The sequence below is a fragment of the Bipolaris zeicola genome, assembly GCF_000523435.1.
Source record: "Bipolaris zeicola 26-R-13 unplaced genomic scaffold scaffold_81, whole genome shotgun sequence".
Lineage (NCBI taxonomy): Eukaryota > Fungi > Ascomycota > Dothideomycetes > Pleosporales > Pleosporaceae > Bipolaris > Bipolaris zeicola.
This window is the reverse complement of record NW_006912130.1, coordinates 89,771-110,153: the sequence shown is the minus strand read 5'-3', so window position 1 is coordinate 110,153 and position 20,383 is coordinate 89,771. Positions and strand designations below refer to the sequence as shown.

General features: G+C 50.5%; 9 protein-coding genes across 9 annotated transcripts; 3 read left to right on the top strand and 6 right to left on the bottom strand.

The window, feature by feature from the left end:
* Nucleotides 1–2,330: 2,330 nt before the first annotated feature.
* Nucleotides 2,331–3,092, top strand: COCCADRAFT_63684 (uncharacterized protein; the record flags this gene model as incomplete). The annotated part of the gene is made up of 1 exon (XM_007714469.1): nucleotides 2,331–3,092. A coding segment is annotated over one exon (762 nt), but the record flags the coding sequence as incomplete, so codon positions are not given.
* A 2,458-nt stretch (nucleotides 3,093–5,550) lies between these two features.
* COCCADRAFT_5367 (uncharacterized protein) lies at nucleotides 5,551–7,102 on the bottom strand (the record flags this gene model as incomplete). Its single annotated transcript, XM_007714427.1, has 5 exons — nucleotides 5,551–6,415; nucleotides 6,466–6,601; nucleotides 6,661–6,775; nucleotides 6,994–7,008; nucleotides 7,079–7,102. 5 exons carry the CDS (start codon nucleotides 7,100–7,102, stop codon nucleotides 5,551–5,553), a joined length of 1,155 nt encoding a protein of 384 aa, XP_007712617.1.
* Nucleotides 7,103–7,867: 765 nt separating this feature from the next.
* Nucleotides 7,868–8,909, bottom strand: COCCADRAFT_26571 (uncharacterized protein; the record flags this gene model as incomplete). The annotated part of the gene is made up of 2 exons (XM_007714435.1): nucleotides 7,868–8,506; nucleotides 8,568–8,909. The coding sequence occupies 2 exons, from the start codon at nucleotides 8,907–8,909 to the stop codon at nucleotides 7,868–7,870; spliced, it is 981 nt and encodes a 326-aa protein (XP_007712625.1).
* A 795-nt stretch (nucleotides 8,910–9,704) lies between these two features.
* COCCADRAFT_97113 (uncharacterized protein) lies at nucleotides 9,705–10,921 on the bottom strand (the record flags this gene model as incomplete). The annotated part of the gene is made up of 3 exons (XM_007714468.1): nucleotides 9,705–9,894; nucleotides 10,000–10,789; nucleotides 10,885–10,921. 3 exons carry the CDS (start codon nucleotides 10,919–10,921, stop codon nucleotides 9,705–9,707), a joined length of 1,017 nt encoding a protein of 338 aa, XP_007712658.1.
* Nucleotides 10,922–12,495: 1,574 nt separating this feature from the next.
* On the bottom strand, nucleotides 12,496–13,664 carry COCCADRAFT_97116 (uncharacterized protein; the record flags this gene model as incomplete). Its single annotated transcript, XM_007714467.1, has 2 exons — nucleotides 12,496–13,476; nucleotides 13,530–13,664. 2 exons carry the CDS (start codon nucleotides 13,662–13,664, stop codon nucleotides 12,496–12,498), a joined length of 1,116 nt encoding a protein of 371 aa, XP_007712657.1.
* A 412-nt stretch (nucleotides 13,665–14,076) lies between these two features.
* On the bottom strand, nucleotides 14,077–15,206 carry COCCADRAFT_26568 (uncharacterized protein; the record flags this gene model as incomplete). Its single annotated transcript, XM_007714434.1, has 4 exons — nucleotides 14,077–14,276; nucleotides 14,379–14,850; nucleotides 14,984–15,084; nucleotides 15,134–15,206. The coding sequence occupies 4 exons, from the start codon at nucleotides 15,204–15,206 to the stop codon at nucleotides 14,077–14,079; spliced, it is 846 nt and encodes a 281-aa protein (XP_007712624.1).
* Nucleotides 15,207–16,270: 1,064 nt separating this feature from the next.
* On the top strand, nucleotides 16,271–17,716 carry COCCADRAFT_97031 (uncharacterized protein; the record flags this gene model as incomplete). Its single annotated transcript, XM_007714466.1, has 2 exons — nucleotides 16,271–17,221; nucleotides 17,453–17,716. The coding sequence occupies 2 exons, from the start codon at nucleotides 16,271–16,273 to the stop codon at nucleotides 17,714–17,716; spliced, it is 1,215 nt and encodes a 404-aa protein (XP_007712656.1).
* A 577-nt stretch (nucleotides 17,717–18,293) lies between these two features.
* On the bottom strand, nucleotides 18,294–18,988 carry COCCADRAFT_97048 (uncharacterized protein; the record flags this gene model as incomplete). Its single annotated transcript, XM_007714465.1, has 2 exons — nucleotides 18,294–18,753; nucleotides 18,807–18,988. 2 exons carry the CDS (start codon nucleotides 18,986–18,988, stop codon nucleotides 18,294–18,296), a joined length of 642 nt encoding a protein of 213 aa, XP_007712655.1.
* Nucleotides 18,989–19,492: 504 nt separating this feature from the next.
* COCCADRAFT_5360 (uncharacterized protein) lies at nucleotides 19,493–20,332 on the top strand (the record flags this gene model as incomplete). Its single annotated transcript, XM_007714426.1, has 2 exons — nucleotides 19,493–20,111; nucleotides 20,163–20,332. The coding sequence occupies 2 exons, from the start codon at nucleotides 19,493–19,495 to the stop codon at nucleotides 20,330–20,332; spliced, it is 789 nt and encodes a 262-aa protein (XP_007712616.1).
* Nucleotides 20,333–20,383: the final 51 nt, after the last annotated feature.

Sequence of the window (20,383 nt, the reverse complement as noted above, 5' to 3'; positions counted from 1 at the left end):
TCAACGTTAATACGTGATCGCGTTCAGCGGCATCAAGGCTCATCGCCAGCTTCAATTATTATAGCAATTAACTAGCTTAAGAAGGGGGCTAAGGTAATAATGCTCTCGGCTGAGCTAATGCGCGATCGGATAGCCAGCCTTAAGAAGGCGAACGAAGCCGCAACAAAGCGTAGGCAGCGTAAGAAGAAGCGGATACAAAAGCAAGGAGTGCTAATAAAGGGAGCTGGAGAAGATCTACTCGCTCAGCGCGAGGCTGATCAGCAGATTGCTTATGAAGAGCGTCAAGGAGGAGAGCGATCAGGTGTNAGCCGCCAGGCTCTAGCGCGGTGTAGCAGGTGTAGAGAGACTGGCCATAATTCGCGTACATGTAAGAAAGATACTCTAGATAGTATTTAATCCACTAACTACCTTAATATATATAAATTTTATTTAGTTATGGTAGAGCTGTATACGTAGAGAGGTGTGCAAAGTTGGTGGGGTGCGCCGCTCGCTTGTACGCGCCGCTCGCTTGTAAAACACGTTATAAATATAACTTTAGAATGAAAGGAGTGCATAGAATATTGGTGTATTCGTGAAAGTCCTATTGGCGTACAGTTGTTCGTCCAAAGCCAGAACAGATCAAGAGGGCGCCATGCGTTCTGCATGCGATTGGGGTTGTCGTGAGGGACTCAGACGTCAAAACCACATGTAATATGGAGAACAAAGGGCTTCAACCAGCGCACGGAACAGCTATTTTCATACCCATTCGCTTGTTGTAGCTTTCCGCGCATGCAGGAGGAGCTGTTCCGAAGTTGCATAACTTTGTTTCCAGTATTTCAGCAGCACTCATGCGCATCGTCACCAGACACATTGGCGGACCGATTTTGCATAGAGGCTGCGCCGGGCAAAGAGTTGCTCTTGGAAAAACGCCCGTTAGTGTTGGGTGTTTAGCGGGGGGTTGGGGTGTTGCACGTGCCTGAGTCGCCAAAGCACGTGTTTGCCAAGACAGTGACTAAGGCGTGCGTCTCACCGTTATCCTCACCAACCACCAGTGCCCCATCTCTCCTCCTTCACCAGCACGCTCTCCGCATCCTTCGCGCGCACCAACAGCCGCAAACGATCAGCTCAGGCCGGATCGTGCTCATGCCGGTGGCAGAAATCTAACCACATATTGTTTAGTCACTGATGAAACTGACGATGCGACACCAAACTCAATTTTACGCCTAAAACGGCTACAACCCAGTCCCTAGCTGCACGTTTTCGTGCATCACCATTTGTAAACACACAACCAACCTTATCTGACCGCCACCCTGATCTTCGCTTGCACAAATGTTCCGCACTCACCGGACAATCGTGACTCGTCTTCATTGCGGCTGATGGCGCCCGTCGCTGCTCGCTGCGCTGTCCGAATTTGGTTGTACACTACAACACTGACTAGAGCGACTGTTTCTTTGCATCTTCACCGCTGTGTACGGATTGGGAGCCTGAGAACCAAAACTATTTCAATTACAGTGGGCCTTATGTCAGTTTCGCAATAGTCTTCCTGTTGCGGCCTGCATGGAATCCTACAGCCTCAGCCACTTTCCGTTTCACAACACGATGTCGTAGGCGTTATGGAGAGTCATTCGAGTTACTCGCCAAGCTTTGATATGTACACTAGTAGAGGCTTAGTTATCACAGGTCTCGAACTGCCTACCGGTCGAACCAATGGCGACCAGTTCACTGCTCCACAATATACCAAAAAGCTACTGATCAGCTTCGGTTTTACCCGTCTTCCGTGGATGCAGCCTTCCTATAGCGTTTTCTTACAAGCCAACGTCTCATGAATGGCTACCAGAATCACGCATTGCTGAGGTTTGGTGGGACTAGGCTGGGCTTGCCGTGGCAGAGGCGCCGCTATTTTCAGGCTAGGAGTTTGCAACACTTGTTTCCCGAGGCTGCTCTTGCCTCAATGGCGTTTCGCGATCTTGTTCTTAGCATCGGTATTAACACTAGAGTTGTTTTTGGAGTTTGTTCACAGTGTTGAAACCTGGACGTAGGACCGTCGCACGTCTTGGCCAAACCGGAGTGCCTCACTAGGGCGGGACCAGGCATGGCCGTGGCAAGTTGGGCCTTTGACGGTCCATGTGTGCTTAGAGTCTATGGCTTCCAAAGTTGTATAAAGACTGACGGTGCCGCCGCTGAAGAAGGGCATCCAGCATCAAAGGTTCCCAGCCAAAGCAACTACAGTAATAACCACTTTTCCATTCTACTTAATACCCTTTACTCTACTTTCTAATCTTACTCTGACCGGTTCAGACATCTTTTTTAAATCACTCAAAATGTACTTCTCCAAGACCTCCTTTGTTTCCTTCAGCCTTTTGGCTTCTTCTTCGCTCGTGGCTGGCCACGGAGCTATCATCGCCGCTACTGGTGATGCAGGTGGTGCTGGCTCTGCCATCGGTGTCGACCCCAACACTCCTCGTGACGGTACCAACCGCAACCCCTTCCAGCAAGATTCTACCCGCTTCCGTGGCGATGCCGCAGCCACTTGCGGTGAGACTCTTGGTGGAGGTGCCAACGACATCCAAGCTGGTACTGCTCAGGTCATGCAACTCAATGGTCCTACCCTTCCTCAGGTCACCGCCGGTGGTCAAGTTATGATGACTGTCCACCAAGTCAACTCCGACGGTGCTGGTCCCTACACTTGCATGATCGACGCCACCGGTACTGGTACCGCATGGCAACCCATGACTGTCACCCAGAACCTTCCCGGTAACGACCGTGGCCGCAACAGGGACACTCAATTGCAAGATCAGCCTCTTACTGCCACTGTTCCCGCTGGCATGACATGCACTGGTACTGTCGCTGGTCAGACTAACGTCTGCATGGTCCGTTGCCAGAACCCTGCTCGTGCTGGACCTTTCGGTGGCTGTGTGCCTGTCCAGATGGCTGGTGCTGCCGCTGCCGCTCCCGCCGCTGGTGCTGCCGCTGGTACTGCCGCTCCCGCTGCTGGTGCTGCTACTGCTGGTACTGCTGCTGGTGCCGCAACTGCTGGTACTGCCGCTCCCGCTGCTGGTGCCGCCACCGCTGGCACTGCCGGCACCGCTGCTCCTGCTACCGCTGGCACTGCTACTGGTGCTACCGCCGGTACTGCCGCTGGTGTTGCTGGAGCCGCCTCACCTGCTACCGCTGGCACTGCTGGAACCGTCGGTACTGCTGGAACTGCTGGAACTGCTGCCGCCCCCGTCGCTGGTACTGGTGTCGCTACTGGTGCTACTGGTGCTACTGGTGCTACTGGTGCTACTGGTGCTACCGGCGCTACCGGCGCTACCGGCGCTGCAACTGGCGCAACTGCTCCCATTGCTGGTGCCGCTGCCCGCAAGCGCGAGGCTGCCCGCAAGCAAAAGACCCAGCCCGCTCTCACCAACGACGACCAGGAGGAGGAGGTCGACCTTGTCGGTGACGAGCGCGACTAAATTCCTCACCTACCTGCATCTTCCAAATCAATGACGAACCAATCAAACGGCGCCTCTCCGATACGATCATGACCTCGAGCCTGGAAGAATCCTTTGGGCTTTTCCAACTCTAATCACGAACGAACGAACGAAAACTTAATAACCGAAATGTGGAGGAGAGATATGAGAAAGATGTATACAATAATGGCTGAAAAACAACAACAACAACAAAAAACCGATCTGATATAAGACGGGAAAACTAATGGTGGAGTGAAGGTGTATTTTCTTTTCTTTTCTTCTGTTTCTTTTTTTCTTTTCCGGGATCATCTGAGCTGTGCTCGTGTGAAGGAAAGGGAATCGGGGGGAAATGAGAGGGAGAGAGAAAAAGTAGTATGGAATCTGGTTATTTCGCTGGTTATTTACTGTGGTTTGCCTTGGGCTTGGGAACCCGAGTCTGATTACGCTCCTTAATTGTAGAGTTCTACGTAGGACCCCCTCTGGTTTGTTTTTACTCAGTAGATAAAATCGCTGGAGGGATTGTAGATGTGCTATAATATTTTTTTTAAACATAAACATTTGGCCCTGACTTTGACTTTGCTTGTGATGGAACTTATTCTTTTTTTTTTCTCTCCCTTTTTTGCTCTTCTTGCCTTTTGGGTACTACTAGCCAAAATAGCGACGCACTGCTTAGCTACGAAAGTTAAAGAGACAGATAAAATTCACCAAAGACTTCTCTACAACTTTCCTAAATTCCCACAACACCACTTATAATTACCTCTTTCCTCTAATTAAATCTAACATTAAAATCTAATCTCAATCCAAACTACTTCAACATCCCCAAACCATGATGCCCCCAACTTTACCAATTCCCCTCCCTCTTCATCTTTCCAACAAATTTCTGGCCTTGCAAATCAGGCAAGTGAAGTCCAGCTAAGCTTTTCTTGGTACTAGGTGCTCGGGAAATCCCTCCACGCTAGCCGCTCCCCATGTGTATGTGTGAACCATGCCCACCCCTCCGCCCCTCCCCATTCCTTCCCTCCTTTTATTTCCAGGGGTGGCTATAAATGCCGCGTGAACAAGGGCTGCTTGTGTGGCGGTGCGGGGACCCTGTTGGGATATAAAAAAATGCAACGGTTTCAGAAAGGGGGGAAGATGGGGCGTTGCAGCGCTGTTTCAGGGATGACGACCGGGGGGGGGGGAACAGGATTTTTTTTCAAACCCCCAATTTTTTTTTGGGAGGGGGGGGGAATGGAGATGGAGATGGATGTGCCGTAATATATGCAGGGGGTTGGCATGATATAGGATGAGGATTAGATACGTGGTTCTTTGCTATCGTGCGGAGTGTGAGGTGGGGGAAGGGGAGAACGGATGGTCGGGGTTTGTGGTGGGTTGTACTAAGGGGCGGAAGCCGGGCACATGATGTCTGAGTGTTTCGGAAACACCAAAAGCGACGCGAAACGGTGTGCCTAAGAATATCGCAGACAACGGATGGAATTTGAAATTTATCCTGGATTGCTGACTTGAAATGTAAGTGACAGATATGATAATTGACGATGTCAATTTCTTTTGCAGGTATTGAGGGTAGGACCGGAAAAGTGTGCATTTGCATTCCGCTTTTCTTTGCACTCAACACTCACTTGTCTTTCCACATGGATGAAATTCCCTGGTCGTGTACCTTGATTACAATCCCACATACAGTTGTAGTATTCAAACTCACTACATGCAATCACCTTGTATTGCCAATTCGCTACAATACATCCAACATCGATACACTGGATGGCACTCCACACACCCTCAGTTGAACTTTCTTGGCCAAAAACATTTTGCACAGAACAGAAACAACAGTACGAATATCGAGTTACCCATTACTTTTTATTTTCGTCGCTTACAAGTAGATACATACATCCAACCCTAAGTCAAATGTCTCCAAGCGTCTACAACAAAGACTTTCATCAACGCCGTCTCATGCCCATCATCACCTCTACCACCAACACCTCGCCATGCACCGCCCGTCTAGTCTCCAGCAGCACGCCGTGTCTTGGGATAGAAAAAAAGGAAGGAAAGAAAAAGGTATACATCGCTCAAACCATTAGAGCTGGAATTTTGTGACTTGACTTGGAAGCATTGAATGCAATTATTCGCGCATGTTGACGACACAGCGAATGCAGTCACCAGCCTTCATGTCACCAAAGGCCTGGTTGATCTTGTCGAGTGGCTGGCGGTGAGTGATGAACTCGTCGACCTTGAGGCTACCCTGCAGGTAGTCGGATACAAGGCCGGGCAGCTGGCTGCGACCCTTGACACCACCGAAAGCGCATCCCTTCCATACACGACCAGTGACAAGCTGGAAGGGACGGGTGGAGATCTCCTGGCCGGCGGCGGCGACACCGATGATGATGGACTCTCCCCAGCCCTTGTGGCAGGCCTCGAGAGCAGCACGCATGACATTGACGTTACCCGTGCAGTCAAAGGTATAGTCGCAACCGCCATCGGTCATCTCGATAAGCTTCTCCTGGATGCTCTGGTTACCGAGCTTGGTGGGGTTGACAAAGTGTGTGGCGCCGAACTTCTTTGACCACTCCTCCTTGGCGTCGTTGACATCGACTACGATAATCATACCAGCCTTGTTCTTGGCGGCTCCCTGGATGACTGACAAACCAACACAGCCGGCACCGAAGACGGCAACGTTGGATCCAGCCTCGACACCTCCTCGGCCGGCAGTGATGGTTGCAGCTCCGTAACCGGTGGTAATACCGCAGCCGAGCAGACAGGTGCGGTCCATGGGGGCGTTCTCGGTAATGGCGACGACAGAGATGTCGGCGACAACTGTGTATTGGGAGAAAGTGGATGTGCCCATGAAGTGGAGGAGGTCCTTGCCCTTGCACCTGAAGCGTGATGTGCCGTCAGGCATGACACCCTTTCCTTGTGTGGCACGGATCTTTCCGCAAAGGTTGGTCTTGCCGGACTTGCAGAACTTGCACTCCTTGCATTCCGGGGTACTATATTGCTGTTAGGTGGGTTTGGGTATATGTGGGGTAGCTTGACGTACTATAGGGCAACGACGTGGTCGCCTGGCTTTACGTTGGTAACGCCCTCGCCGACTGACTCGACGTAACCGGCACCCTCGTGTCCAAGGACAATGGGGAAAGCACCCTCGGGGTCCTTGCCAGAGAGTGTGTAGGCATCTGTGTGTGTGTGCCGTTAGTTGCTGGTGTAGCAGACGAGGCCAAGGGTTTCAACATACCGGTATGGCAGACACCAGTGTAGTAGATTTGGATACGGACTTCGTGCGCGCGGGGCGGCAGGACCTCGATCTCCTCAATGGAGAGGTCCTTGCCGGCTTCCCAGGCTACTGCGGCCTATGTTTCCGTCAGCAATGATATTACTATGGTTACAGACTGTGTCGTCATCTGCCGACATCCGCTTCCGACGCGTCAGGTCCGCTAGTACCCGTGGGATTACATGCATGTTACAACACGTCTTGCGGACCCGCATGCCAAGATTCGCGGCCAGCTACGAAGATAGCTGGCGAAGAAGGCGACTGTGGTGTATGGAGGCAATTGACACTCAAACGTACCTTGCAGGTGATTGTCTGTTGAGAACAATGTCAGCTAGTGTATACAGGCGAATTGAGCAAGATGGCTAGGCGTGGCGGGACGTACCTTTCCAACGGTGTCTGCAGACATTGTGGATTGAGTGTTGAGGGTAAGTGTGTATCTTGAGAGGGAAAAGCAGCAGCAGCAACAGCAGCAGTTAAATAGCAAGAGGAGAAGAGGGGAAACACAAGCTACTCCAGCCCCGTAGAGCGGCTCCGGTAGCTTTTGTTTGAAGATGTGGGGTCAGCAACGACAAGCCAGCGTCATTCCGCTGCCCCTCCAAGCCCCTCCAAGGCCCATGCCCCTCACTTGCGGGCACGACTCGGCGCATGTCGCGCGATACTCGCCCTTTGAGGCTCAAACTCGTAGCTGGCTCGGAAATGCGTGGATGCGACACGGCCGCTGACTATTGGCCGCCGCCGTCCGGGCATCTTAGCCAGATGTGGACATGTTGGTTGTAAGGCCAGCTCGGCAGTCGCCTTGCGGAACTGCTTGCCGCTTCGGGGTGACGGACACGACGGGCCAGTGTGTAGATATGCGCCTTTCAGCAAAACCTCTCGCACACTACTGCACCCACAAACCGCCATCTTTCTTCTTTATCGGCTCTGTGGCGCGCGTGATGCTTCTGGACCTGATACCTACCCATCGGCTACTCGGACCAAGGAAAAGACCACCTGCACGGAACTAGCCGGAGAATAGCTACATGTCTATGCATGCAGAAAACGCAATATCTTGGTATCTTCTAACAAACTGCTAAAAATCTAGGCCTGGCAAATACACCCTGGTTGGTGCCCCTCGCCCATCAAGCAAACAAAAGAAAACGCCATATTACTATGTCCTCCACCCTGCCCTTGCTCATGCTTTTGCACTACCTGCCAGGGCCTCACTCTCTTCCTCTAGTATCCTGTCTGGTGTCGTTTGTTTGCTACTCGTCACCGACACGTCCTTGCCACCTTTACTCTTGCTTCGTAGCCTTCCCCAGCTCACCGTCCTCCTCCTGCTCTTCTCCGGTCCCTTGACTTCGTGACTCCACCTTCTCCTGACTGGTGGTCTTGTCGAATCCAAGCCTATCAAGCCGCGGATCTCAGACACTTCGGCGTGGCCCCGCGTTGTCTTCATCCTGTGTGCCCATGTGCATTCGCCATTCTCAAACAAAAACTCGCCGCCAACCTGCTTGAAGTCGCCGCCCTTGAGCGCCTTCCTGCCCGTGCTGAGGCCTTGGAATATAGACTGCACCGAGTTGATGAGAACGTTGGTCTGCATGTATTGAGGCTTGGCACCTAGGTTCAGGGTGCGCGTCATGCCTAGGTGGTCGTAGAGCTTGCGCGTTGGATCCGCGTAGATGGGGAAAGGACACCCCGTCGTCTCGGTATACATGGGTATCAGCTCAGGTCGCCCGCATCCAATAACCGTGATGAATGTCGGTGTAGGCAGGCCGAGCAGGTCGTCGGGCGTTATCGATGAGGCGAGCGTGCGCAGGTATTCCTGGCAGTTCTGCCAAGCGTTAGCCAAGTCAAAGGTAATATTGAGTTGAGACAGTGTTGCAGCTACTTACGCCGCAGAAGAAATGCCGAATGAAGATGATGAGCTGCCTCGAAGCGACATGGGGCGCTTGATAGAGTTCCTTGAACGGCCTGCTCTGGCCCTGCGCATCCAGTACCAGCATGTCCGCTACTGCACTCAGCTCCTTCTCCGTTGGTATGTCATTATTCACGTCGAGTGTGCCCTCGAATTCCTCTTGCTCCATGCCCAAAACAGGCGTTTGGCTCGATGGCGAGAACGGAGGTGTCGTGTTTTCTGCCACGTCCATTGAGGCCTTGGGATCTGCCACATGTCCAGATTGCGAGTGTGGTGGTGAGGGTACTTGTGTTGCGGGTGGTTGTGGCGCAGTCGTCATAATGGGTGGAGGAACCGAGGCAGTTGCTTTGGCTTTTGAAGTCTCCATCTTGATTGTAGTAGATGTTGACTGTAGTAGTGAGAGAAGAGGATTAAAAGTAGAAATAGAAAGCCGGTGGCGCAGCTGTGGTAGCTGCGTAGCTGGTTAGTATCCGGAAGCCAGCTGGTCCGGAGCTAGAGGGCGTTGGTCGGGTGTGTGGTGCTCTGTATACAAAGACTGAGTGTCCAAGGTTTATGGTGAACAAGCCGGGGTTTAACGAGAGGCCTACTATTTTATTTATTCATTGGCCATGCGAAACACGGCCACATATGCGACACGGTTCGAGACGCTGGGTGCAGGTACACGCAACGACGTCAGCGGCTGTTGCAGCTTGCTATTGGTGTCCGCCGGGGGTGCTGGGCTTGTGCACATGGGGAATAGCGCCATTTGGGGTGGCAGTAGTGTGCATTCGTTTACTCCGAGACCACTTGTCCAACAATTGCATCTTTTCTACATGCATACACATACACAAAATGAATATCAATCCGGTGAGCCTGTGCGTTGTTGGCAGTGGAGATGCCTTGAAGCCTGACGTGTCTCAGGGTCTCCTATATCTACGCAGGGTCTGGCGCTAAGCCACGCCCCCGAGGGCGCCACTGCCATCACGACAGCCACCATCACAGCACCTTCACACACCGCATCCAAGCAGCCACCGCATCGTGCTTCTGCTCAGCCACTTTACTCATCCAATAGTCTGTATCTTAGTTTGCTTTTCTTTTCACATGCACCTCCACCACTTCACCCCCACCCCCACCCCTACACACCATGCTCAGTCTCTCGCAAAGCCAGCTTCGTCTTGATGCGGTCTAGCACCTCTACGTAGTGCTTGTAGTTGGGGAAATCCACACCTTGGCAGTCCTTCTTCACTTGGGCAGCTTTGACAGCGGCCGCTTTAGCCATTCCAAGGTCGTTTTGGTGCTCGCAGACGAGCGCAATATCCAGGTACCTATTCAGAATCAGCCGGGAACTCCGCGAAACCTTACTAGAGCTCTTCTCGTCAAACCGATGTGAAAACCACCAGGTCGCGAGAATGGCTCATATCGTTACTTACACAGCAGCCAGTCTGGCGGTATAGTCTCCTTCGAGTCCGTGTAGTGCGGCTAGCTGAAGCAACTTGTTGACGAACTGGGGCTGCTGGAGCCCTTCCAGAAGCAAAGCGCCTCGCCACACACGCGTCTCATACTCTAGTTCCTGTAGTAGGAAGCGTCTTATGGCACTCTGGTGTGCGAAGCTTGTCTCTTCGTCTTCGTCTCCAGCGCAAGCTGGGCAGTCGCAGACGAAGTCATAGTGCTTGAGTTCGTATGACCGGGATGGCTTGTCATGAATCATGTCGCAGTACGAAATTGTGATCTCTTCACCAGCAGCCACGTCATTCATGACATGGATTGTCTCCTTGTTAATGGATGGGTTCCAGGAAAAGCAAGCATTGGGGTTGCAAGAATGATTGAATCGTGCTGCATGTGGGAACACAGCTGCACCTTTATCCATCTCCATGCAATTTGTCTGGAAGATGCTCATCCATGTCGCTTCCTTGCCAATCCGAGCTGCGTGTTGCTCCTCAATACGCTGTCGTTCTCTTGGCTCTACGCTATCATGGATTTTGGATGGCCATTGTCTTGGATCTTGGCCATGGCCAGAATGAAGCGAAAAGTAGAGCTTCTTCTGTTCCGGCGTCAATCTCGCAGCTGCATCCTCAATGTCAGATTTTAGATATGCCCCGGAAGGTATCGCCAAAAGTGGGTTGTCCTCCAAGATACGCGTCCCTCTCAGGATCGGCGCAAGCGCGAAACATCCATAACCCTTTCCAGGAATCTTTCGAACCTCGTAGTACTCGTTTCCCTCTGTGCACTGTTAGCCCCGACTAAATTACTTTTTCTCGATACTGATCTGCTCCAATACTCTTGTTGGGAATGCGATCAAGGGTTTCGCTACTTACCGGGAGGTGTCGGATCAGCTCCATTGGATATCACCATCTTGGAGTTCTCACCAAGTGGAAAGTCAAGGCAGCTGTGAGAGGTTTTCTAGCATCAATTACTTGATTGCTCAAGCAGTGAGTGAGAAGGCAATTGTTTTGATGATTGTGTAGGGACTCTGCTGCACTTTAATTTGGCACACTGAGTTGTTAACTCTAGGCCTCTCTCACCCGTCCCGCCAAGTGAGAATGCCCTGATTGGTCTTACCTTCGTTGACAAATATACCCATGATCCCTGACCTACTTCGCTCTCATGATCAAGAGCCCATGTTTTACATTTTAGGCCACTCCGGAGCTGCTTTCCGGCCCATATGATCGTCTTGTAGGCTTAGTAAGGTTGGTCTATTACTATTGTGGTAGGCCACAAATATGTATATATGTGGGCCACTAGTAAGGGAGCGACCACAGGTTGGGGCTGCAAGCAAGAACTATACTATATACAGTGTAGCGGCCATCGGCATTGCTTAAGAACAGCTCAGCATTTCTTTCTTTCCTATCAACTCAGAAATAGAGCCATCTGAAGAAGAGCTTGATCATCATCCTCAGCGTCTTGCGTATATAGAATCTATACCTATCACTGCAGTAAAAGGTAAAAGCCACAAACATTCAGCAAACACTAAGATCTTACGGGCTTTCCCGCTCCCACTGCAGATTTCAATATCATCCCAAGAGACAGCAGATATCCGCTAGTAGGCCAAACCCACACATTACGAGCTTGGCTCACTAGTTTTCGGCGCATTCAAGGATTCGCAACCGGATTTGGATTCCGAGCCCATAGAGCGTACACGTACGAGTATGTAAGTAGAGTCAGGGGTTTCTGAAGCCAAGCGCGCGAGCGACATGATTCCTTTTCTCATAGTATGTGAAGGAGAAGTCCTTCTGCTATATCACATGACACTCAAGAATAGGGACTCAATATGGATACTCTTCATACCGTCATGAAATATCAACATACCATACGCCTTGAATACACCCCGTCTACCATATCCCACATAAATCCCCATTCACGCCCTCTCTCTCCTTACGTTTCTTTCCTCGCATCTACCTTTTCATGTTTTACTTTGAATATTCATACTCGTTCTCAGAATCATACGGTTCACCATGGAAGTCACATTTCTGATCTTTCTTCTCTTTGATTCCAGGCCATTTGATCATACTAGAGCCGACGCAGTGTTTCTTGCATGTCCACTTGTATTTTAGGTTGACGCAGCCGCATTTGTATTCGACTTGGTAGACTTCGCACATGTTGGCTGGTGAGTAAGGGAAGGGAAAGTATAGGGGGGTGTTAGTAGGTTTGCGTGGGTGGTGGTGGGAGAGGAAGGGAATAGGAGATATATGCAGTAAGAGTGCGTTTGCAAGGTGAATGGTGTTGTGGGTTTGCAGTCAGGGAACTTTTCATTAACGATCAGGTTGGCATTGAATGATTGAATGAGAGAAAGGTTTACATGGCCATTCTTGAATACATGAAACGTTCAATGGACAAACTTGATTGCCCGAATTGTCAAGTTCAAGCAGCAAACATTCACACGGAGATTCCGAACAACCAAGAAATCCTCAGCTCACCGCAAACTCCACTTACTGCTTCACCAACCACTCCAATACCTTATCCGCAATCTCTACATTATTCTTTTCCATAAAAAGCATATGTCCATTCCCCCGAATCCCCACATCAGCCAACTCCATATCCTGCACCTGCACCCCCGCCTGCCTCAAATACCCAACCGTACAATAATCATACGGCGCATGATAACTCGCCTCGGCCGTAACCAGCAACACGGGAACCTGCGCAAGATTAACCAGCTTCTTCGCCGGCTCTGCTTGCATAATACAATCAACATGCTCCGCATCCTTGGCCGGCACAACCACTTTCTCGATCAACGAAGCGTCGGGGCCGGCAGGTGGATCATATGCGACTTCCAAATCGGTAACGCCCCAGGCCCGCGCAGGCCCAGATGCAGCGACTCGATTGATAAACGGCGGACCAGACGGTTCAAGCGCGACGATACTTTTTGTGAGCTGCGGTCTTGCATCGCCGACACGCCAACCGTACGCGCCAGCCTGGCTATGCGTGACAACATGCGCAACCCCGATTTTATCAAGCAACGCGGTATATGCCTTTGCGTTTTGCGATTCCAGAATAGTCACGTTTGTTTGGCGCTGGACTTGGGTGGCGTAGAAGGCGTCGAAGACGGGGTCCCCGACTTTACCCGTTCCCGGCCATTGCGTGTGCAGTTTGGATTGCGGCCACTGCGCGTGCGAGGAGATGGCTGTGAAGAGCGATTCTACGCGCGCGGTGCTGGCGATGTCCATAGAGCCGAGACCTGGGAACCAGGGGGAGCGGCCGCGAGAGGGCTGGTCGGTTAGGTAGACGGTGTAGCCGTGGGAGAGGAAGAAGGAGGCCCAGCCTGGACGGCCATCGGGGGTTTCGAGGAAGTTTGTGCCTGTTTGCCCGTTTCCCGCGATGAAGACGATGGGGGTGTCTTGGGTTTGGTTGCTTGGAGTGAGCTTTTCGACGTAGATCTGGTTGAGCATGTACTGTGCTGTTTCATTTCCCAGCTACATCTTTTTGTTAGAAAGGCGTGGTGTTGGGTTGGGTTTACTTTACTTACCGTGAGATTTGCATACTCGCCGCCTACATAGAAGTACTCACGACGCGATGCTACTTTCTCAACGTAACCCAATGCAGCAGCTAGAAAGTGCCCGCAAAGCACCAGCACTACGGTGCTCACGTGAAATCCTCCCATCTTGTCTTTTGATCAGAGGTTCTAGCTGGACGGTGAAGATTAGCATTGCACGACCTAGAAGGTGGGGAAGGGCCGACTGTCGTCGGTACATATTTAATCGTCTCTCAAACGAGGGCGCTTAAAAGCATCTCACTCATATTTGGCCGACCCGCTCATCTTGGCATGCGGAAATATTTGTGTGTAATCCTACGAATTTGGATTTAGGCAACACAAGATCCCATTGTACGTAGGGTGATTCGGTGCAGTATTTAGCGAAAGCTGCACGTATCCAGCATGATGTTCCTGGGCCGGAATTCTATATTCCGTGTTACATATACGCTAGAGAGGCATTATTGAGCGAATTCGATTTCATATAGTTAATCCTTCTATTTAGTTGAGCCACTGAAGCTCTTCTATACAGCTCTAGGTTGGATCAGTACGTCGCTGGTAGGACACTCAGTCGGCCACCATCTGTGAGCAAAACATTTCCGTTGATATAGGCACCCGCTCTACTCGTCAGAAACAACAAAGCTCCCGCCATGTCCTTGCGGTCTCCAACCCTTTGCTGTGGAAGGAATTCTCTCGGATAAGACTCTTTGAAATTCATGTCGGCAGTGATCTCGCTTGGGTACACTGCATAATGTTAGTGTATTGCAAAGACAGCTCATCAGGTCTCGTGACACTGGCACATCTGGAATCTTCCTGGTGAGATAAAGCGAGAAATTTGTAACTTACATCCAGGTGCAAGGACGTTACAGCGGATGCCGAATGGCACTAGCCTAGTGGCGAGCTGCTTCGTGATGTGTATAACTGCTGCTTTTGAGCCCGCATATGCGAACCCCGACATGAGAACACGACTGAATGCCCCAGCACTACTGACACAGATGAACTGGCTATCTTGCTCGACATTCTTAGCCTTGTTGCCCTTGTCAAGCAACTCAAGGAAAGCGATAGCAGTGAAGAAGGCTCCGTTGACATTGACGTTGTATGCCTGGTTGAACTTGTCTGAGTCCCAGTTCCACAAGTAATCTTGCGTTTCCTTCAGCGTTGCATCGTCTTTTAAATAACGCATCGTTGGGCCAATGATGCCGGAGTTTGCGACTACGACGTTGACGTAGCCGGTTTTTGCAGCGATATGTTCGGCCGCTGCGGCAAGATCCGGTTTCGAGGTTACATCTGCTTTGAAGTAATGGATGTTGCCATGTTTCTACACATACCAGTCAGTGAATTTGATAATAATTGCTGGTGATGTTGGATTGCCGATGAATTCAGAGACGGAAGAAAACAGACATGAAGGTGCAACAAGAAGCAGCATCCAATTGTGAAACAAGAAGACTTACCGCTGTAGCTGCAGCCTCTTTCAAAACCTCCTCTCGTCGTCCAAGGATATATACGATTGCACCATTAGCCTCTAGGGCTTGAGCAATCATCAGACCGATACCTTTGGATTGGTCAGTCCAGCAAATGACTCAACAGCCCAGGAACATTACCTGTGCCTCCGCCAGTGACCACGGCCACCAAGCCTTTGACATTGAAGAGGTTGCCCGCGTCGATATCAGCCATTGTGATGTATGCTAGCTCAGGAACGAGATTGGCCTATTATTGTACACGGTACAAATATTGAAGAGGCTCAGTTGAAAGTGCGGGAGGAATCGGATGCAGATCATGCGGCTGCGCGCTACTACTAGTACTAGATGACATGTTTCGCCTGCTGTTGATAGGGCCGAGAGATACCCCGTGCCAACGCATCCGACTTTGCACCCTAGATCCTCACCATGTCTCATCACATGATATCATAATGCTCGTATGAGGATAACTGCACCAGACTTGCTGTGATGTACTACGAAGCTGCCAGACACAAATAGGTATCTGCAAATGCCACTCCCTAGATAGTGAGTGATGTACCAGGCCGACTACGTCGAATACGCATCAGTTTTTGACAGTAGCTATTCGATTTGTCAAAGGTAAGTAGATGAATTACGCCACACTGATACTGGGCGTGTCTCTAATTCATGTCACAATACACCACTCTGACTACAGGTGTGATTGCTCAAGTACTCAAAGCAGGCGCTCTTGAGTACCGAAGTCTCCATTGGGGTATAAGTTCTAGGATATCCAAAGTAAAACCATCGTCTTGGATATTCGTAGCATACAGCCCAGTCTAAATGGGCGCCACTCTAAGCTATGTAGTCTGAAGATTAGAAGTAGTGTATGCTTGAGATGCGGGGTGAGGATGCGGGGTGAGGGTGCGGGCATAGCCCGTACGGATCCGCCTCACTGTTACATGTTGGGCACCTGGAACAGGCCAGAAAGAAAATAGCGATATATCATCTGATACCGGTTCATTCTTGTTGGTGTTGAGGTGTTGCAGCGTGCGGGAGCCATCCAAGGACCGAGGTTCGGGCTAGTGAACCCCACGGATGCGAGCTATCTCCGTGTGGGGTAACACCTAAATGGGTAATGCGGGCTGCGCGTATCTGCCTTGGTGGCCCAACGCACCGCCACCTTGTCAACACTTGCTCGGCTTCTCTTTCATCCTCTTTGCCGTTCTCTTAATTACATGGTATTTGTTTATTCATGCCTTGATTGGCAGCATCTGATCTATTTCTCCCATCTCTCAAACCACCATGGGCCTTTCCCCAATTGAGCAGCTACCCGTCGAGCTCCTGCAGCACATATTCATTGAATCAGGCTGCAGCCTTACGCTGCTGCAAACAGCTCCATATATTGCGACGCGACTCTCGTCCGAATACATCTACAACTGCACTTGCGACTACTATCTGACTGAGGTGCATGGCGAGCATGGCAAGCAGTCCGCCGCGCAGACCTACATCTTTGCTTCCAAGTGGATGACATGGGACTTCTTCAAGTCATGGTGTCTGCGGCGGTTCAGTCCTCAAGGTTGCTTGTGTGATCGCAAACCAGAGGAGGGCTGCTTCGATGCACAGTGGCCCCCAAACTTCTATGATGCGACGACAATGGTCTTTTCACGAAGCCATTTGCCGCGTCTTGCTTTTGTCAAAGGCCGGCTACCAAAAAAATTGCTGCAAGGCCCATGGTCTCAGGACAAGATCGAGTTTTTGCGGTTCTTGTTATGGACTACAAGCATGAACGTTGATTGGTGTAACCCCGAGATGGCCCAATTAGCTGTCCAAGGCAGGCTCCAGGCGATCAAGGAACGGAATTTGGAGGCAGTAGAGCTGTTTAATAACAATCGGCGACTAGGCAAACCACCCAGCTTGCAAACAGTCCATTTTGCTGTCGTAGAAGCTGGTTGCGATCGCTCCATCGTGTACGATACGTTGGAGGGAGCGAATATGTGGAATCGTAGTACTGATTCCCATTATGCTGAAGCATTGCACAAATGGTGTGACGAGCAAGTAGCGGCTGGTAGTCGGAAAGGCTTGTGGTTGCGAAAAAAGTTGGAAGAGTCCCTGGTTCTGAGAAAAGGGGACATCGCAAATAAATACGACCCAGGGAAGACGTATCCGCGAAAGTCATGTCTGACTACTGAGACTGAGGACTATGATGGTGGGCCAGATGATCAGCTAGTCGTCAATGAACTCGAGTGGAATAAGGTACGTTGGTATTTCTTTTTCCCGCCATTACAATGTCCACATTCCTCCACGATGGAGCGTTCCACATATCTCCAACATAACCCTTTGAAGTGTGGCTGCCGTATAGAAAAGGCAGTAATATTACCAGCTTTTTCAACCCTGAAAGCCGTTGGTATCATATCGCGAAAAAATGGAGTTATAGTCCCTTAGTTTCCTGTCTGGAAATTGCGCTTAGAGCTAAATATGCTCTAGGTGATACCACAGCGAGGATGGCTCATTGCAAGAGCTACGGGCTACAACTACCAGACTATCAATCATAACCTTAGCTGGCCTGAGATCACTCGGAATCCCGGATATCGCATGTATCGAGGCCCCAACTCACCTCGTCGATTACAATGCTGGGTAGAGCACAGCGGAGCGTCACGGATCATTGACTTATGGTTAAGTCCACCTGCTTCGCGCGAAAGCACTCCTGAGCTTCGCCAACGCCGGACCTCGTTTGAGTACACGTCTTGAATTAGGACGATACGGGTGACGGGAAGTGATCGAGCAAGAATATATTGTGCTCGTTTATTGGGTACGATGGCTTAAAGCACAATCGACTCTGACCTCGCATCTACACCAAAACCTCGACACAACAATCCAGCTTCTCGTCATGTATATTTGTTCCTTTGCATCGCAATTCTTGCCCCAATAATGCCTAACCATCTTGACTTTCTTTTCACAGTCCAGCGAACATTCTGCTAACACTGTACTATAGTCCTATATTCTATTTGGCTGGTTCAGAGTTTCACCATTCCGAAGCACGGGGATTCACGGTGTCACAAGATCTGATCTCGGAGATTACTGGGTGCATATCTACGGTCAGCGCCGCATATGTAGGGGAAACTACAGACCCACACCCACGGATGGACACAATTTCTGGCTGGATATGTGGGTCACGCAGACCAAGCAGCAGACACATCCACGGGGCGAGTGAGCAGTGAATTTCTGTCTTATCTCCAATTTAGGATCCAAGAATCGGGCAAGCTGGTATGATGAAGTATATGGTGCCTGGATTTTCTGGCCCAAAAAACATCCTTGTGGAACCACACTACAACTTGCTCTTCGCCTCACGACTAACAAAACCACAAACTAGCTTGATTCGGACCATTTCAACCGTACCCGTCTTGTTTCCCGCGACCATCCTTTGGAATTCTCTATATGCGTCGTCATCTTGCAGTACACCCTCCATGCGCATACACTTCGCCTCTTTATCTTCTGATACCAGCATTGCACCAAGCCCCTTTACATCAATTACGGCCTTCTCAAAGATTCCCTCCCAGTCTCTCTTTGGCGCTACAGACTGATTGGGCTTCGAAGGGACGTTCAGCAGAGCAATAACAGGGGTTGAAGAAATAGATAATGTTGAACCCAGCATCATTTTATTTACAATAGGACAAGGATGTACTTCAGGTGGTTGAGCGAGAACCTCTCCGGTGGAGAATAGTTGAATGAGGTCTTGTACGGGTTTCGTAGTCATATGTGCATCGCTTGCCGCTTGGTTTGCGTATCTGATCCTTATCAGCATGTCCTACAATATCGGTACACCTAGAAAGAAACAGACTCTTCGATCATGTAAATCTCCTTTTCTGCCTGATCATCGTATGGCAGGGCGCACACGTATTGCAACACCTCGGGCTCGTTCGGCGTTGTGTGGTCGATGATCTTCTGAAAGTATTCGATGGCCTTTTGCCGGGCTTGTGCGTCTTTGCATACGAGTCTTGCAGTTGTAAGTATAGACGCCATTTTTCAAGTAATATATCAATCACTACAAGAAATAACTTTTGTCCGGATCCAGCGGGTTTTATAAAGCATACCAACCCCGCAGGTTCGGAACTGGGAGTCCGAGACTTCGGAATAGGTGACCCGTACCTGCATTCACGCTGCGTGGCTGACATGCCAATGGCTCTAGGCTTGACACATGACATTCTCCACCAAAGGATATGCTGTCATGATTTGCTGTTAACATACCTCTAAACATGATATGCGCCAAAGACAGACCCTCGCGTCACCACGTGAGCTCGCGTATCCTGACGTCACCAACCCATTACCCTTGCACACCAGACGCGCCTTCTTTCGTACCCGTTTAGCCTTTCAACTTCCCAAAGCTTACCCAAACATCCCATGTCCCTCCCCCGCTACATCCGCTCTCTCCATCCACCCTTCTCCATCCCATGGCGCACATACTCCTCACTCAATCGTAAAAGCAGCATACCATTCAACTTCTTCTCCGGCTTCACCGCCGCCACCATGGCCTCCGCATCTCCAAACAACCCCTTCCCTTCAACACCATACGCCCCGAAATACGATAAATGGCCGTACATTGCCTCGGACTTTCAGCGCTACGACGAGAACCCAGATGGTGACTTCTACCAGCAACCACGGCTAGTTACGCATATTGACGACCCGGCTATCGCACGCTTGACACAATATTACGACACCGTTTTGCCCCGGAAGGGAGAGGTACTGGATATGTGTACGAGTTGGAAATCGTTTTATCCATCGTCTATCAAAGAAGCGATTCAGAAGGGCGAGCTAAAAGTCTATGGTGTGGGTCTGAACAGAGAGGAGATGGCGCTGAATGGGTGTTTCCTGGGCAAGGAGGAGAGGTGGAGGGTACTGGATTTGAATGCGCCACCGCATGATGTTAGAGCAGGGTGGGAAGGCAACGACTTGCATTTTGATGCTACGACATGTGTGGTTAGTATTGATTACTTGAACGAGCCGCTGGAGGTTTGTAGGAAGTTGCTTGAGGCGACTAAAGAGGGAGGAACGGTGCATTTGGTTATTAGTAACCGGTGCTTTCCGAATAAAGTTGTTGGGAGGTGGTTGATGTTGGATGAGCCATCGAGGCTGGAGTTTGTGGGAGGTAAGTTGTGTCGTGATGCTTTGGGTGTTGGGGTATTTGCTGACTTTGTAGATTATCTTCACTTTTCCGGATGGAAAAATGTAGAGATAGTTGATCTTTGTGCGAGAGATGAGAAGGGCATGCGAGTCACAGATGACCAAGGCACAGTTCTTACACGCTCACCACATCTCCCAGACCATTTGGACCCACTATGGGTAGTTCGAGCTACGAAGCAGGCGTAGTGTCAGTCAGTCGTATATGATAAGTGGTTGATTATTCTATAAATGTACTTT